At 44.2% G+C, this 17,651-nt stretch overlaps 1 protein-coding gene across 3 annotated transcripts in view; it reads right to left on the minus strand.

Annotated features, from left to right (window-relative positions):
• Positions 1-546: 546 nt before the first annotated feature.
• galnt7 (UDP-N-acetyl-alpha-D-galactosamine: polypeptide N-acetylgalactosaminyltransferase 7) overlaps positions 547-17,651 on the minus strand; it is a 28,177-nt gene continuing 11,072 nt past the window's right edge. The window contains exons 4-13 of one of the 3 annotated variants that reach the window (XM_082163436.1): positions 15,169-15,299; positions 15,011-15,090; positions 13,444-13,626; positions 13,103-13,285; positions 12,055-12,172; positions 2,952-3,074; positions 2,602-2,820; positions 2,400-2,498; positions 2,183-2,311; positions 547-1,507 (exon numbers count right to left, since the gene is read on the minus strand). In XM_082163436.1, the coding sequence (XP_082019562.1) occupies positions 1,370-1,507; positions 2,183-2,311; positions 2,400-2,498; positions 2,602-2,820; positions 2,952-3,074; positions 12,055-12,172; positions 13,103-13,285; positions 13,444-13,626; positions 15,011-15,090; positions 15,169-15,299 (1,403 nt within the window). In that variant the 3' untranslated portion in view covers positions 547-1,369. The remainder of the gene's footprint in view (positions 1,508-2,182; positions 2,312-2,399; positions 2,499-2,601; positions 2,821-2,951; positions 3,075-12,054; positions 12,173-13,102; positions 13,286-13,443; positions 13,627-15,010; positions 15,091-15,168; positions 15,300-17,651) is intronic. The other 2 variants (XM_082163435.1, XM_082163434.1) reach the window with 2 other exon arrangements.

Genomic DNA, 17,651 nt, shown 5'->3' on the forward strand with positions numbered 1-17,651 from the left:
TTGAATAAATGCTGTTTTAATGAATAAATGCTGTTAACGTTTTACTCAATGAATCCTGAAAAAAGTATTCCAAAAAAATATATTAAACAGCACAACTTTTTCCATCATTGATAATAACTGAGTATCAAATCATCATATTAGAATGATTTCTGAAGGATCATAAGACACCAAAGACTGGAGTACTTGCTGATGAAAATTCAGCTTTTCATCACACAAATAAATTACATTTTAAAATATATTAAAAAAGAGAACCATTATTTTAAATTGTAATAATATTTCATAATATTACTGTGTTTTTATTTGTTGTTTTTTTACTGCAGGCTTGATGAGCATAAATACTTCTTTCAAAAACATTAAAAATAGTAATGTTTCCAAACTTTTGACTGGTACTGTATATGTATGTATGTATGTATGTATGTATGTGTATATATATATATAATGATCATTTTAAATATGTGGAAACCAAAAAATGTTCCCTTGATCATCTAAATGGTTGAAATATCAGTGCTTATAACCTGCAAAAAACAAAACTTTAATACAGTAACATACTGGTAAAAATGTTCCATTTATTTTCTTGAGAAAACAGCCAGTATAAGTTAGATATTTACACCTTCATTCAGAAACCCACCATATCTCAAAATGTTAATTTAGAAATAATCATATTTACATTGTACAAAACAAACAAAAATGTACACATTGCAATCATTCCCGCCCTTAAAACATAACTTTGCTCCACTTGCTTGTGATTTTTGGCCATGAATAGAATAATCAATCAATGATTTTCACAAACAAGTAAACAAATGTTCCCTCAACCAACCAAACATTTATGCAGTAGACAAAAATAAATGTATCACCTTTTTTTTAATTGTTGACCCCATGTCCTCATTTCCCTTGTCTTTCCACTCCCATTCTTCACCCATAGAATGTGGCAAACAAATGTGCCATTGTGCCAAAGACGAAAAAAGTTCAAGTGGCAGGTTGACATCTCAAACATAACGAAGTTCCAGTGTTAAAAAAATATATGCATCCCAGTACTTGATGGACAAACTTTACTTTATAATGGAGCAGCAACAGAAGTGGTATTAGATAATTTATCTCAGCACACATTGTGCACATTCTACAAAAGATAAAAACATTCTGTTAGGTAGACCCCTCCAATCCACAGATTCAAAAGAAAAACCCATGCAATGGACACTGGGGATGAACCGATGTAAACATTGTCTTCAATGGAGAGAAAAAACAAATATGATCAGAGTTCAGTTATTGTGGCGAAGACTAAAACTTCATTAGTCACATGTATACAGGTAAAACATGTTTCTGTAGTCAGTGGTTTTCCTTGAAGCACATTTGAGACAGTAAAGCCAGCTCCTCAGACTGCCACAATGTTGTTCATCTCCCACTTCTGCGAGCTCTTACTGTTGTCACAGTCAGTTATATAAACCTTGTGCAATACATCAGAGCGATCCAAACATTTCCCTGTAGGTATATGTGTGAATCGATGCAGATCCTACGAGAAATCAGAAGCGTTGGAAAAGTTCACTGAAGAATTGATACAGAAAGGTACGGAATTCAAGCTTGCTAACACTTTACAATAAAGTTAATAAATTAGGTATCATGAACTAAAAAAAATATTTTTACAACATTATTAATGTATTAATTTATCAAATATTAAAAATTGTTACTGTTTGTTAACTAAGGGATAGTTTTATGTTTTACTATGCATTAAAATGATCAAAAGGGACTTTTCTACACAGTAAAAAAAAAAAAAAAAGTATATATATACATATATTTCAAATAAACGATATTCATCAATGAATCCTGAAAAAAAAAAAACTGTTTTCAACATTGATAATAAAAGCACAAAATCAGCACATTATAATGATTTCTGAAGGATCATGTGACGCTGAAGACTTGAGTAATAATGCTGAAAATTCCGCTTTGCCATCACAGAAATAAATTACATTTTAAAATATATTAAAAAATAAGTTATTTTAAATTGTAATAATATTTCACAATATTACTGTTTATACTGTATTTTTCATCAAATAAATGCAGCTTTGGTGAACATAAGAGACTTGAAATGATCATTTCTACAGATAATAATACAATTTTAACATTAACCATGTTTAATAAATGAAAACGTTTTTTTCATTGTCATCTCTTGATACCTGTTGTGACATACCTTAAAATATTTCCACTCCGTGTGCTCATTCAAGTTGCAGTGTGTTATGATGACGGCAGATCCATCTCCTCCTTTTGTCAGGCACTGGTCGTACTGCATGAGCTGGTTTGCTTCATTAATTCTGAAGAGCTGAAGAAATGCCAAATTGATACGAGATCAAAAACTTGTTCTAAAAACGGTCAAAGCAAAGTACTGCTGCTAAAACATTTCCCAATACCTGATTTCCACCCATTCTGTGACAAGGCCCAATCTCAACATTGCCACCATTGGTGTGGCCCATGCTGTCAATGCAGTAGCTGGTCTCGTACCCACGGATCTATCAAAGAAAAAGCGACTGAATAATGACAAATTCCACAACATTCACTATCACTTTAATCAACTGCATTTTCTCCATTTCTTGAATAACTACATATTTTCACCTCTCCCCATTCGACATTCTTTGGAGGAAGTGGGTAATGTAGAGGGATGTCATAGGCAATCTCCTCCATGAACCACTTGAAGCTCTTGCAGCGATGTTCCTCTCTGAACTTTTTCAAGCTGCTGATGTCCCCGTAGGCCAGCGTGAGAGTCTCAGGCCGACTGGCGTAGAAATAGTCCTTATACTCATCCCACCACACCTCCACCACCCGCACATAGTTCTACATGCAGCCAATAAGGAGAAGGGAGGTTACAGACTGGATTTAAGTGTATCAGTGAAGTATAGCTTTAACCCAGTTTTATTTTCAGATTCAGAAAGGTCTGATTATAGAATAAAAAGAGTAAAACTGACCTTAAGTGTGGGGGATGAGCCTACATGAGCAGGAGGTGGGTTTCCTTGCCAGCCCTGCAGACGGTAGATGTGCCCCACCCGTGAACATGGCACGAACAGAAGCTGCCCACCACATTGCCATATCTACACAGGACACACACATGGCAGGGATTCAGAAAGTGTCCACGTACAAACAAACTGCTCAAGTTGGCTAACTATGTTGCTCGGTGCAATTAATGTAGAAGAAATATCACCCTGAAGAAGTTTATTTTGTGATAATGACTGTATTTCTGACTGTACATTATTATTCCTTACTTTTGCTACTTAAAAACATGGGCATTAAGTATTGATTTGAGTAGAAATTGTTTTATTATTCTGCTGGTAGAGCCAGCTGAAAAGACAGAACACAAGCACGGCTACAAAAGAAAAATGTTTGTGCAGTCAGTTTGAGTTACAAAGTGTTACACACTTGAAAAAAATCATTATTCAGAAATAACTGACTGTTCTGAATACTGATTATGATTGGTCACTTCCATGTCATTCAAAAAGATTAACAAACAAACAAAATCAAATCAATCTTACAGTCACCATTAAATCAAAATATGGAATATTTTATGGAATATCGCAGTAGTTATTATAAATTCTTTATCTGTGCACATCATTATTGTATGTTATACTACAGGGCCGTTGAATGCTTGAATCTGATTGGTTGACGAACGTTCTAAGGTGTGCATTATTTTCAGGGAAACGCACGGCTAAAGTAGTTCCAGGCAGGTCTTGACCGCATTACAGTTCCATATCACTTCGCGTAGTCAACTGTAATAACGGAAAATAGGATACAATTCATAACAAGAAAAAGCATTTCGCCCCATGCGCTTGATCTGCAATTTTCAATGTCTAGCTTCACAATCAATAGAAACATGCAGTTTAATTTGAATAAATAAACTATAAAGTCCTATCTATAATCAATAGAAAATTAAACTGAATATAGGCTAAATAAATGGATAGTCCTGCAGCACGGATTTTTATTGCAGATAATAACAAATAAATAATTATTGATAGGCCTACTTGTTAAAAGGGCTTTGGGTTTAATTTATTTGGCTAGTCTACTGTCATCTGTCAATAATAGAAAAAAAAAAGAATTAACGAATTAATTAAAACGATTGAATTAATTAATAAATAATAATATTGACGCACATGCTTTTCTGTCTCATTTATGCAACATCTCTCTCTAATAACTGCATTAATAACTGCATAAAGCCGGGAACACACTTTAAGGCCGGTTATGAATGTAATTTGATACTTTGACTGATCATGCCCGCGCGTGTTCAGCACGTTCAGTCTGTGTTCAAAGTCGGTGTTTAAAATCTGCTGCAGTCGATGAAACAGTCAGAGAATGTGTCAGCTAGTCGTGTGTCCCCAGCATTAGTCTGCTATCAGCGGCTCAAACCTCCGTTACTAACTCTGAAATGACGTTTTGGAATTAGCAACGGAGGCATGGGATTAGATGCGTAAGAAATTAGTCCTACATACAAGAGCGTTTTAATGATAAAAACTTTACAAACGTCTTGAAATACATAATCTGAACAATGTTTCGAGGTGTGGTAACTGTAGTATAAGCGGAATAATTGACTTCAGGCCGTTGAATTATTAGAAAAAACTGTCGTCAATTATTCCTTACTTATCTTTAATCAAAATAACTTATAACCCCTCCCTCTTATAACCCATCTCTTGTTCTCTTCTGTGATGATGTGTTTACCAGCTCGAGGGCAACCTGTCACTTGCATGAGATCACAGTAATAGCAAACGTACTCGGTTACTAACGTAACCTCTGTTCTCTCTAGAAGAGGGAACGAGTACTGCGTAAGATATATTACGCTAGGGCAAAATCCTTTTCCGCGAGATATTGAAGCCAAAAATTATCCTTAATTTTGTAATAATGCAAAACGCGTTGCAGCAGCAATGCAGACATAGGCGAGACAGCTCGCGCGCCTATTGGCTGCTCTGCGGCAACTGCAGCAGCCTATCGAGCGAGGCCTGGCGTGACGTCAGACCCAATCAGGGCACTTCGCGCCCGCTGCGTCACGTCCCGCCGAAATGGGCGTGGTCTAGGCCTATAAATATCGCTCGCAGGCAGCTATTATCTGGTTTTTCATCATCGAAGCAACCAGAGCGTGTGCATGCACGGCAAGATACGCAGTACTCGTTCCCTCTTCTAGAGAGAACCGAGGTTACGTTAGTAACCGAGTACGTTCTCTTACGAGAGGTCTCTCGTACTGCGTAAGATATCTTACGCTAGGGGACCCAATGTAAAACGCTGTGCATGCTGAGATCTGACACCAAAGACCCAAGAGCGAAAGCCCGGGGTACATATAGTGCACAATCACTCAGGGAACTCACAGGGAGTCCGGGAAGAGGGAGGGGTGCAGCCTCACTTTTCCACATATAGTAGCGTCGATGGGACGCGAATTTCGTCATACAGACAGGGCGGGGTACGGCCTGAACTGATGGGGAAAATGTGGGTCTTACACAGTTTGCCCAGCTTTATACTGTCGAACATTGAGCTGTGCTCAGCAGACGCAGCATTCTGAGCTGATCGCATCAGGTCAGATAATACTGGTAATTTAGACCGACAGCAGCCTGGCCTGCAGGGCGGGAACCTCTAGGTTATAAAACCTTATAAATGTAGACGGGGAGGCCCAGCCTGCCGCCATACAAATATCTTGCAAGGCAATCCCACTTGACCAGGCCCACGAAGAGGCCATGCCTCTCGTGGAGTGCGCTCTGACACCCAATGGGCACTGCATGCCCTTGGAGGCGTATGCCAGCGCTATAGCATCAACTATCCATCTGGATAGGCTCTGTTTCGACGCGGCTAGTCCCTTAGAATGTCCGCTAAACGAAACAAAGAGCTGCTCCGTCTGTCTGAAAACAGACGAGCGAGACACATAAGCTCGTAATGCCCTGACTGGGCAAAGGAGGCTCGCGTCTCTTTCCTCATCAGGGACCGGTAGGGCTGACAGGGAGATAACCTGCGCCCTAAACGGTGTGTTGAGGGATTTTGGAACATAACCGTGCTTAGGTTTGAGTATAACTTTTGAGTCATTGGGCCCAAACTCCATGCACGCCGCGCTCACAGAGAGCGCGTGCAGATCCCCTATGCGCTTCACTGAAGCGAGAGCCAGCAAAAACACCGTCTTGAAAGACAGGTGTTTCAAATCGATTGACTGTAAAGGCTCAAATGGCGCACCTTTCATGGCTTCCAGAACCGTAGAAAGGTCCCATACGGGGACTGAGGGAGGTCTGGGAGGATTCAGTCTCTTAGCCCCTCTAAGGAAGCGGATGACTAAATCATTCCTTCCTATTGACTGACCAAGCGTTGTTTCTGAGAACGCTGCTATAGCCGCCACATAAACTTTGAGCGTGGAGGGGGCCCTGCCCCCATCCAACAGCACTTGTAGGAAGGAAAGCACCTCCGTCACACCACAGTTTGTGGGTGACACACCACGGGCTGTGCACCAGCCCGAAAACACCGACCATTTCGAAGAATAGAGTCGTCTTGTAGACGGAGCTCTAGCCTGCGTGATCGTGTTTAATACTCCTTTAGGGAGTCCAACATGTACCCGTTGATGGCCCAGACATGAAGGGACCATAGTTCCGGGTGAGGATGCCAGATCGAGCCGCGGGCCTGTGAGAGGAGATCTCTCCTCATTGGTACTGGCCACGGGGCAGTACTTGCTAACTGCATCACGGCTGGGAACCAAGGTTGGTTTTTCCAGAACGGTGCTACCAGCAGTACTGAGCATCCTTCTTCCCTGATCCGTTCTATCACCTGAGGCAGGAGAGAGACGGGGGGAAAAGCATAGAGCGGGCGGCGGGGCCACACATGGGCCAGCGCGCTCCTGCTCTTGGAGAAAAATTCTTGACAGTGAGCGTTTTCTTGAGACGCAAACAGGTCCACTTCCGCTCTGCCGAATTTCTTCCACAGCAGATGGACTGTCTGTGGGTGTAGAGACCACTCGCCTGCCGGAACATTGTTCCTGGACAGTCTGTCCGGTCCTATATTCAAGATCCCTGGCACGTGCGCTGCTCTGAGCGAGCGCAGGTTGCACTGAGCCCATACCAGGAGGCGTTCTGCCAGCCTGTACAGTTTCTCGGATCTGATGCCGCCCTGGCGATTTATGTAGGACACCACAGACATGTTGTCCGAATGGACCAAGACGTGGTGACCTTTTATTTGGGGACAAAAACGCGTCAGCGCGTTGTCTACTGCCAGCATTTCGAGGCAGTTTATGTGCAGGAGCTTCTCCCGTTCTGACCACTGGCCGAAGAACGGTCTGCCCTCGAGCAGCGCTCCCCATCCTGAGGTGGACGCGTCCGTGGACACCACTTTCACCCTCGAGGAAGTCCCCAGGCTTACACCTGATTGGTACCAGTCGTTCGCTTTCCAGGGTTTCAGAGCTGTAACGCATTTCTGATTGACCCTGAGGCGAAGCAAACCGGGTGCCCACGCTTCGCGTGGGACTCGCGCTTTCAGCCAAAACTGCAGCGGGCGCATGCGGAGCAGACCCAGCTGGAGCACTGACGATGCTGAGGCCATGAGACCTAGCATCTTCTGAAATCTCTTGAGCGGGACAGACGCGCCGCAGCGGAAAGAGTTCGCTGTGCGTCGAATGTCTACCGCGCGCTGTTGTGATAGTCGCGCTATCATGGATAGTGAGTCCAGTTCTGTGCCCAGGAAAGATATTTTCTGACTGGGTGACAGGGAGCTCTTCGCCCAGTTGACACTCAGACCCAAATCCTCGAGGTGATCGAGTAAAATGGTCGTGTGTTCTATGAGCACTGCGCGAGATTGCGCTAGAATCAGCCAATCGTCCAAATAGTTCAGCACTCGCATGCCTCTCATTCTGAGGGGTGCGAGCGCCGCATCCATGCACTTCGTAAATGTACGGGGTGCTAGGGACAAACCGAACGGCAGGACTGTGTACTGATATGCCTGGCCCTCGAAGGCGAATCTCAAATATCGCCTGTGACGTGACGCTATCTGTATTTGAAAATACACGTCTTTCAGATCTATTGACACAAACCAATCTCCTTGGCGAATCTGCACAAGGATTTGCCTGGTCGTGAGCATCCTGAACTGTCGCTTCACAAGCACTTTGTTCAGTTGCCTTAGATCTAGTATGGGTCTGAGACCCCCGTCTTTTTCGGTACCAGGAAGTATCTGCTGTATAGCCCTCCTTCGCTCTGATCTTGAGAAAGAGGCTCTATGGCCCCTTTGCTCAATAGTTTCGTCACTTCGGCTCGAAGTAGATGTGCTACTTCTGTTTTTACCGTGGTCTCGACGCGCGCCACATAGCGGCGAGGGCGTCGGCGAAACTGCAGCGAATAGCCTCTTTCTATAATGTTCAGCACCCACTTCGAAACCCCGGGTAGCTTTGCCCATGCGTCTGCATGGATAGCTAGGGGTTGAATACGAAGCGCGCTCCGCTCGCTCAGCGATGGAGAAGCTTCGGTGTGCTGTAACACAAGCGTGGCGCTCGTGACGTTTGAGGCATGGGGCGCGCTGATGACAGCGGGCAGATTGCCCGCGCTCGACTCCTCTGCGGTGGTTAACCAAGAGGGGGAGGGCTGGGCGGTTCCCGTGGGAACTGTCATGTCTATGTGTGGATGTGGGCGCGGGACAGCGGGCACATTTATCACACCGAAAGCATCGTTCGCTTGCGTGAAGCGAGTGCACGTTGGTTTCGTTTTTACAGAAACCGTGAGACATGCATAACGTGGTGTTAGTGGGCACTGGGTAGTGGGCACGTTCACCATGTTTGAAGCGCAACCGATCTGAGTCGGTTTTATGTGCGCGAGCCCTGTGTGACAGGCTGTGCTTGTGTGTAGGGATGGGCACTGGGCAGTGGGCAATCTTACTACACATAAAACACCATCGGCCGTGGCCGGGACACCAGAAAATACACTCTTTTGGGGATTTATCTGGGTAGCCGTGAAAACGGCATTTGTGTGCAGGCAAGCGGGTGACAGAACCGACTTGTTGGCTGCAGAAAACACTGGAACAGTCACATTTTCTGGAACTGGACGAGCGAATAGCTTTGGTGTGAGTCCGGCCGCAGCGGGACTGGAACACCGTCGTTTTCCTAGCTGTGCTAGGACGACTTCGGGGCCTCGGGCTTCACCGTGATCCTAGGTCGCGAGCCACGTCCTGCGGGGCGGCGACCGGATGAGCGGGAGCGCGGTCTCGCGCTTCTGGCCTGGCGGCGCTGTGAGGTGGAGGCAGTGGACGGTGGCTGTGGCTGTGAGCTCTGAGCAGACGGTTTCGCACGGCCTGCTGCAGAGCTGGAGCGCTTCGGGGGGAAGTGCTTCATAGCCTGAGACGCTTTCTGTACCTCTGCGAATCTCTCCGCGAAGTCCTTGACGGAGGATCCAAAGAGGCCTGTGGCGGAAAGCGGGGCGTCGAGGAACGCGGTGCGTTCAGACTCGGCCATTTCCGAGAGCGTCAGCCAAAGATGTCTCTCAGACACGGTGAGAGAAGCCATAGTCCGTCAAATGGCTTGTGCTGCGGACTTAGTAGCACGAAGAGCGAGGTCCGTGGCACTCCTTAAGTCCGGCACGCAGATCGCGTCAGGTCCTTCCTCATCCAGCTTACGGAGGAGATAGGCCTGGAAGATCTGGAGCGTTGCCATGGTGTGCAACGCTGACGCAGCTTGCCCGGCGGCGGAGAAAGCGCGGCGGAGCAGGCTTGACGTCGTGCGGCAAGCTTTAGAGGGCAGGGCCGGCTTAGCGCGCCGTCCAGCGGAGGGCGGGCATAAGTGGGCCGCTATCGCCTCGTCAACCGCCGGCAGCGAGAGGTATCCTTTGTTCTTGGCATCGTCAACGGCGGAGAATGCCAAAGAAACAGCAGGACGCACTCTAGCAGAATAGGGGGCGCTCCAGGACTTGGCGACTTCTTCATGTAACTCAGGAAGAAAAGGCGCCGGTCTGGACGCAGGCGAAGCGCGCTCCCCAGGCAGGAAAAATCCATCCAGCCGGTTGTGAGCGGGCTGCTCAGGCGAAGACCACTCGAGGCCGAGGCTCGCCGCGGCCTGTGCGAGTACTCGCATAAGTTCCGTCTCAATGGAAGCTCTCTTGCCTGACGACGTGCGGGCAGGGGGTGCGGGGTCCTCAGAGCCCGCCCAATCCTCACTGCCTGACGCCAGGATAGAGCAGGAATCATCCTCTCCCAGCAGGGCTTCCTCATCCGCGATATCAACGGAAGCGGCGGCAGACGGCGGCCGCTGTCCGTCAGGAAGCGAAACAGAAGAAGCCGGGGAAGCAAGCGGGCGAACCGGCGAGCTTTGGCGGCTGAGGGAGGGTTCCGGGGCCCGCTGGGCACGGCGCTTTTTACGGCGCGACGCCGCGGCGGGCGGGGGAGCAGTCTCGGTGAAGACGGCTAGGCGAGTCCTCAGAGTCGCCATTGCCATCAGCTCGCAGTGAGGGCATCCGCCGTCAGCGAGCGCGAGAGCTGCATGTTCCTCACCCAGGCAGGAAACGCAGATCACGTGGCGGTCCCCGTCGCTGAGTGTGGCTCTGCACGAGCCGCAGGAAGGCATCTTTAAAAAGACGCTAGCTCTTTTAGAATGTGTGTCGCGGCGGCGACACACACACACAGAAATACAGTGTAATAAAAGAGAAGGATATAAGCGCCGGAAAGCGCAGCAGGAAGGCGGCGCGGCCAGCGACTTCAGTGACTCGTCCCGCTGAAGGTGCTCTCTCTCGACGGCGCGGCTTCTAATCCAGCTCCAGCGATGCGTGTGCTTCGCTTGAAGGATGAAAAATCAGATAATAGCTGCCTGCGAGCGATATTTATAGGCCTAGACCACGCCCATTTCGGCGGGAAGTGACGCAGCGGGCGCGAAGTGCCCTGATTGGGTCTGACGTCACGCCAGGCCTCGCTCGATAGGCTGCTGCAGTTGCCGCAGAGCAGCCAATAGGCGCGCGAGCTGTCTCGCCTAAGTCTGCATTGCTGCTGCAACGCGTTTTGCATTATTACAAAATTAAGGATAATTTTTGGCTTCAATATCTCGCGGAAAAGGATTTTGCCCTAGCGTAAGATATCTTACGCAGTACGAGAGACCTCTCGTAAGAGAACCACAATGATACAACCAACCAATCAATTCATCAAGTCCCACCCAACATTTTGTTTCACTTACCCAAATGCATCACAATAGGGAAGAAAAGACTATCACAACTTCCGTTTCATTACGATTTTAAAGGCAGGGTAGGTTCTTTGTTTCAGATAAAAAAAAAAAAAAAGTTTTATGCTGGTTGAAAGTCTCTTTACATCCTGATAGTAATCACTAAGTTAAGTGGTGTAAATGTATTTATATGTATATATCTTGTCTGTGGATGGTGTAGGACCATAAAATGTTTGTTTATTCGGTCCGAATGCAATGATAGGATGTCATATCTGCCTGTTAGCATATGTATTTGCATACCTCTGCACACCCTGCTTGTGCAGACGTCACACAACATCAGCACGTTTCATGCTACGAATTAGACAGATGTCAGTCACCGAGCACCGCAACAGAAACAGCAGCCACCTTTTACAGTTCCTCCTGAACCAAAACAACAAGCTCATGCTATGTTAACGCCATAACTACTGTAATTTGGAAGAGATCGAAACCTGTGATGTTATTGTCGGAGTGGTTCTTGATGCAAATTTATACGTTTCAATGGCAACACGATCAACGGCGAAATGAACCTGCAGCAGTCAGGTGATATAGGTCAGTGCTTTACGTTTTTTTATGTTCATTATTATTGTGATGTTAATGCGCTTTGAGACATGAGGTGATTTAACGCAGTCTCTCGTGACGCTTTTGTTTGCTTCTTGCTGTAAGCGTTCATGTGTTTTGGAGGAGGAGGTGTGGCTTTGTAGACGCTCTGAAGGGAGGGTGGGATCTCATGCTTTCAAAGCTAGCTCTCCAAAATTACCTACCATACCTTTAAAACAAACTTAGGAACACATAATTAACCTTTATGCAAACTTCTGTGAAGAAAAAAAAAGAAAAAAGAAAATCGAGTACAATTTTCAATTGAGACCACAACCAATTTCTAGAAGTTATATCTAAAAGTTTACCTTGTAGGAGATCTCAAAGTTTTCTCCTCCCCAAATCTGAAGGCCTGGATCATAGAGGCCCAGCTCGAAGAAGAATTCTCTTTCTATTGCGAAGAGTCCTCCAGCCATGGCAGGAGACCTGACACACAAATTCACTCATAAGGAATGTTCACCCCTTCCTTTTCACACACAGACAATACGCTATTTTACAACATTAAGAGACGAGGTCTTTTTCAGACAGGCAGCAAACATCTGAAATCAATTTAGTTTTTGTTGAATTAATGAAAAACAGTGACAGACACAACAAACTGCAAAATATGCACATCACGGCTGTTGACTAAAATTAATTTACTCTTTGGAAAAAAAGTATATATATATAAAAACAAAAGGAATTTAAGAAAAAAAAAAAAAAAAGGATTTACCCAGCAGCGTGAACAAAACCGAAGAGACACCAAACCAAGCAGTAAAATGCTGACAACCAATCAAGACGTTTCCATTATACTATCAGGATGTTCCATTTTTTTCCATCTCAGCACCTACATAATTCTGCAAAATTCTGGTGTCTCTTTTTACGTTATATTAACCATAGAATCAGAGAGATTTTTTTTCAGAAGAGTGCACAGAAAATAGCATAATGTAAAGATGAAGATCTAGTTAAAATTCAAGCAACAACCGCATACACACTTTCCCTTGTTTGGTACACTTGGGTTGTAGACTTATGCCAAGTCACTACCACAGAAGAGATTAGTTGATAGACAAGAGAGAATGGAGACTACATGCATAGAGAAGCAGAAGCAAGGTTAGTTTCTAAATTCTAGTAGTTGACTGACTCAACCAGAACAGCCATACTGGAGTCATAATATATGAAGTATTTTATCAAAATCACTTCATTGTTTTATGACCACTTCATAGCAGTTAGTATGCAGCATGAGCATCAAAAGAGCTGAACTGTTAAAAAAAGCAGAGACAAGCAGACCACCACCAATCTTTACAAGAGAGAGACAAAGTCTCTCCACTTAAGCGTGTTGTGGTCAGCCCTAATCCGCTCAAGATTATGGCTCTAAATTACCGATAAGGCTCAGTTCTAGTTAGTCTCTTCTGCTTCTCCTTGCCACCCAGTGGCACGCGTTTCCAAAGCATGCTCCAGTCCCATGCTCCTCTGGCAAAGCCATCCTCGTCCCCGCCCCCCTGGGGCTCGATGGTATAAGTCTTGCCGTTAATAGAATCTATGAGAGGCACTGTGCACACCGTTCTGAACATGGCCACGGAGGATAGAGGAGAGACAAGGGGGACGTCCATGCAAGCAAACATGGACACACATACACACACACAAAAGGGTGGGGGAGACAAAACAAGAGAGAGAGACAGAATGGATTTAATGATCATGCTTATAGGAGTGTGGAAGTTTACCGATAAGGCTGTGTCTTATGCTTTCTCTTAGCCTTCTCCCTGCTGCTAAGAGGGACCCTTTTCCACAGGAGGCTCCAGTCCCAGGCGCCTCGCGCCAGGCCGTCCTCGTCCCCGCCCTGCTGTGGCTCTATGGTATAATCATTGCCGTCTATGTAATCTATCAACGGTACTGTGCAGACCGTTCTGCAACATTAACACAACACAGTATTAACAATACATTTAGGTAAAGATTAAAAAAAAATACCACACCTGTGTAGTGTACTAGAAATATATATATAAAAAAAATATATATGTATATATATATTAATATTTGAATAACTTGTCCACAAAACCAAAAGTCATGTGGTCGAACCAATATGAAAAAAAAATCTCTATATCATAGAGGAGACTGCAGCCCTTCTTTAAAGTCTTTTAAATAATTTTATATTTTTATGACAAGGGAAGATTAGATCAGACTGGATGTTTAAAAAAAGTTAATGATATTTATTAATTCATGATATTTATTTTTTTTTAAATGTGTTTGCCTAAAATTATCTTTTAAAATCTATTTTTAAAACAATGACTTAGATTAGGGCTGGAACGATGTGTCGACGTTATGGATTATGTCGATTACGTACTGTTTATGTTCAATCCTATTCCGCTGTCATTTTTCACACAAAACTAAACTCTAGAGCAGATACTAATGGCTATTAAGGCAGCACCGCTTAGTTGTGTTCATACAGAGTTTTGTTTTTCACGAGCGTGACAACCCTATTCCATAAACGAACTTGACACCTGCACATTTTCAGGACTCACAACCGCATTCTCGACAAAGGCACGCTGAATGAACGGAACCGCACTGGACATCTAGTTGTCTTTCACGTCATATAATGTGAGAGCCACAGTGAACTGTATATCATCAAGGGTTTAGTTCACTTAAGGAGACGGAGGCGCGCTTCTCAAACATACTCGCTGAACTGATTACTGGTTACTAAGCATTTAAAGTCCTTGTTGGTTATGTAAAATATCAGATAGATGAACTCACGCCTTGATTGGACCCCTTTTATTTAACAACACACTGTCAATTGTGATAAAACTTCCCAATGTTATGGATATCGCCATTTTTGCTACTGTCGCTGAATGTGGTTGAGAGTCCTGAAACTGTATAGGCTTGTAATAAGCGGCGCTGCCATACTAGCCATTAGTATCTATTTTTGTTTAGTATGAAACACAACAGTGGATTAGGAATGAACATAAACAGAGCATAATCTACATAATAGATTACATTGACACGCCGTTACAGCTCTAATTAAGATGTGTGCACTCACATGTTTTCGAGGTGCAAAGTAAATCCTACGTTTTACTTTTATGTTATACCACATGACCTTTTTAAATTCATTAAATTTAAACTTTTCTTTTAAAAAAAGTTAGTGTTTTTTAAATATGAAACCAACATGAATAGGAAGAGAACATTTCTAGAAAGCCAACACATAAATATTAAACAATTTTTTAATATTTCAAAGATAAATCTATCTTCAAAGTCTCTTTTTTTAGTGAGCACAAAGCCAGCCTAGCGCTTAAGTCATACCTGTCTTTTGAAATGGGGGCCACCAGTGGGGCATACCAGTTTATCCCAACTTCACAATGAGCATCCAGGTAGATCAGCACCTGAGGACAGAACCACAGCGTGAGACAGGTACATTTATGTAGTACCATTAAACAGCATGTTAATAATGCGGCCCATACCTGTCCCAGAGTGGCTTTGCGGGCTCCTATGCTCCTGGCCTGGATCAGACCCTCTCTCTTCTCATTGCGAAACACTTTTACCAACCCATTCCATTGTTTTATATACTCCTCCAGCCTCTCTTTAAGATGAACTAAACAGAGAACACATACAAACACTTTCAGGCTTTGTCTACACTGACAGACACAAAAATGTCACTTTTATTTATGTTGTCCAAATTGCCTCATGAGCTCCATGGGGACATAACATGAGCAAATGGCAAACTTTTCAGCTTTCTGGCTGCACTTGTTAATTATACCATGCTATTCAGTTGTAAAAGAAGGTTATTGGCATATTGTTCAAACCTACATCATTACTACAGCAGCCAGTGTAGATATAGCAGACATCGATTATGTCTGAGCAAGCGGATCCGATTTGACCACTTGCAAAATAACAGTGCAGACAGTCAGCCCTAAAGATTGCATTTGAAAAACAAATCGAAACTGTGTGCAGCATGAACAAAGTTTTACTGACCTTTACTAGAAAGCGCATAAAACATTCTGAGCCTATACGCTCTTTATTGATTCTTATCGGCTAATTCTGCAGCACTGCATTCATTCATAGTTCCCCTGTGAGCGATCTCTTAAAGAGTAATGATCTCCATTCAGTAACAGTCTGCTTGCCCCATATTAATGAACAAGCGTTAAGCATTAGTCTTCAGGCAGACCGCCTACAGGTTGTGGCAAAGTAAAGATATGTCTCTTTCAGTATGAGTAGAGAATAGACTCCCAGGAGAGAGATATCAAAAAACTAAAGCCATTCATCACTTCCTTAAACCTGAAAAACCAGTAACAGCTGAAAGACAGTTACAACCCAAAACAGCCGGAACATGCAAATCCCAGAGCATTTAGAAGACAAGAAGGCAAAAAAAAAAAAAAAAAACTGGTGCACTACAGGTTCTATATTTAAATCAAGTGATATTAAACTGATTTACTAAATGCATGTTATTGATCTTACTGTGAACAATTCATCTGCATACGTATATGAAGTTAAAGGGATACTTCAGGATTTAGCATTAAGCTTTGTATTAGTAGAAAACCTGTAGTATTTTCGAATTACCGTGCTTTCCACCCTCATATCCCCCTGAGATGAGAGATTTATGTATTTTTTGTCTGGAAAAAATCCTCCGATGACGCAAAAATCGTAATTTTGCGTCATCAGAGGATTTTTTGGCCAGAGGCTAAAGACTACAGCCAGTAGGAGGGGCTGTCCCGCATGTTTTCAGCCCGCCCATAGAGGGTGGGATCTGACACACAGAATGTACACAGTTTCAGCCGTCTTTCTTTGGAAGCTAAGCTAGCAGGCTCTTCTGTGGAGAAAGCTGAGTAGTAGGAGAAAGCTGAGTATTAGGGGTTACCATACTCTTTTTCCCGGACATGTCCGGCCGTCGAGATCGTCCAAAATATCCGGGATTCGGCTTTTGCCTTCTGCAGTCACCATTCATTGTTTACATGCACACCTTTTGTTTCAATCTAACTGAATTCATTCCGATTGGTGAATCTGAATGTAGTGTTTACATGAATGCTAAACAAGTGATCGGTTGATGTGCGTTTTAACATTGCTAAGAAAATTCCCGCTCCTCCGTGAGAGATAGGAGACCGATGCGTCTCAGTAATCACGCCTCCAGCCTCGTCCTGCTCACCACAGACCCTCAGCCTCGTCCTGCTCGCCACAGACCCTCAGCCTCGTCCTGCTTGCCACAGTAAACATAATGAATGGCGACTGTAGAACGCAAAAGCCGAATCCCGGACATTTTGGGCGATCTCGATATCCCGGGCAAACTCGTCACGGAGACTAACTAGAAGCCTAACCTTGTTAGGTTGCGCTTCAACTGCTCTCTCTCTTCAAGAGAGCGCACAACTGCGCTCTCTAACCGGGAGGCGTGGCTTGGGAGTGGCCTCGTAGAGCAGCGAAGCAAGTGCATTCTGGGAGTTGTTGTCTTTCATCCACATAAGCCAAAAATACATTTTCGGGCTTTTCTCAGTCTAGAAAGCTCCAAATTCAAATATTTCTTCACATTTCTTCTACATAAATGACCTATTTTAAATACACATTCATCTTTCCAGAGGTGAAGTATCCCTTTAAGTCTTCACATCACTGCAGCCGCTGTTAGAGGCTCTGGTTGCAATAGAAACAGTCAGTGTCCTGAGACACTGCTTAAGTAGCTTAGGTTTGCTAATATTCAACCATAAAAAAAACAACATTTATGGGACAGTTCATAAATGTTATTTAAATGTGAGTGTGGAAAGCAGTTTTTGAGATTTCAGGATTCCCTATTCAAGTAGATAGGACTTAGTCTTGGATGCCCAAAATAGTTGCCGAAAGCCGTTGCAAATATTGCTGCCAAAGTACCAAGTGAATGGGTTTTGGGAACTTTGGCCAGACTCTTACCATCTTACTCTTAGGCCCTGTTTACACGAGAACGCTCGCGGGTGAAAACGTAAAA

The sequence above is a fragment of the Leuciscus leuciscus genome (genome assembly GCF_965113295.1).
Source record: "Leuciscus leuciscus genome assembly, chromosome: 3".
NCBI lineage: Eukaryota > Metazoa > Chordata > Actinopteri > Cypriniformes > Leuciscidae > Leuciscus > Leuciscus leuciscus.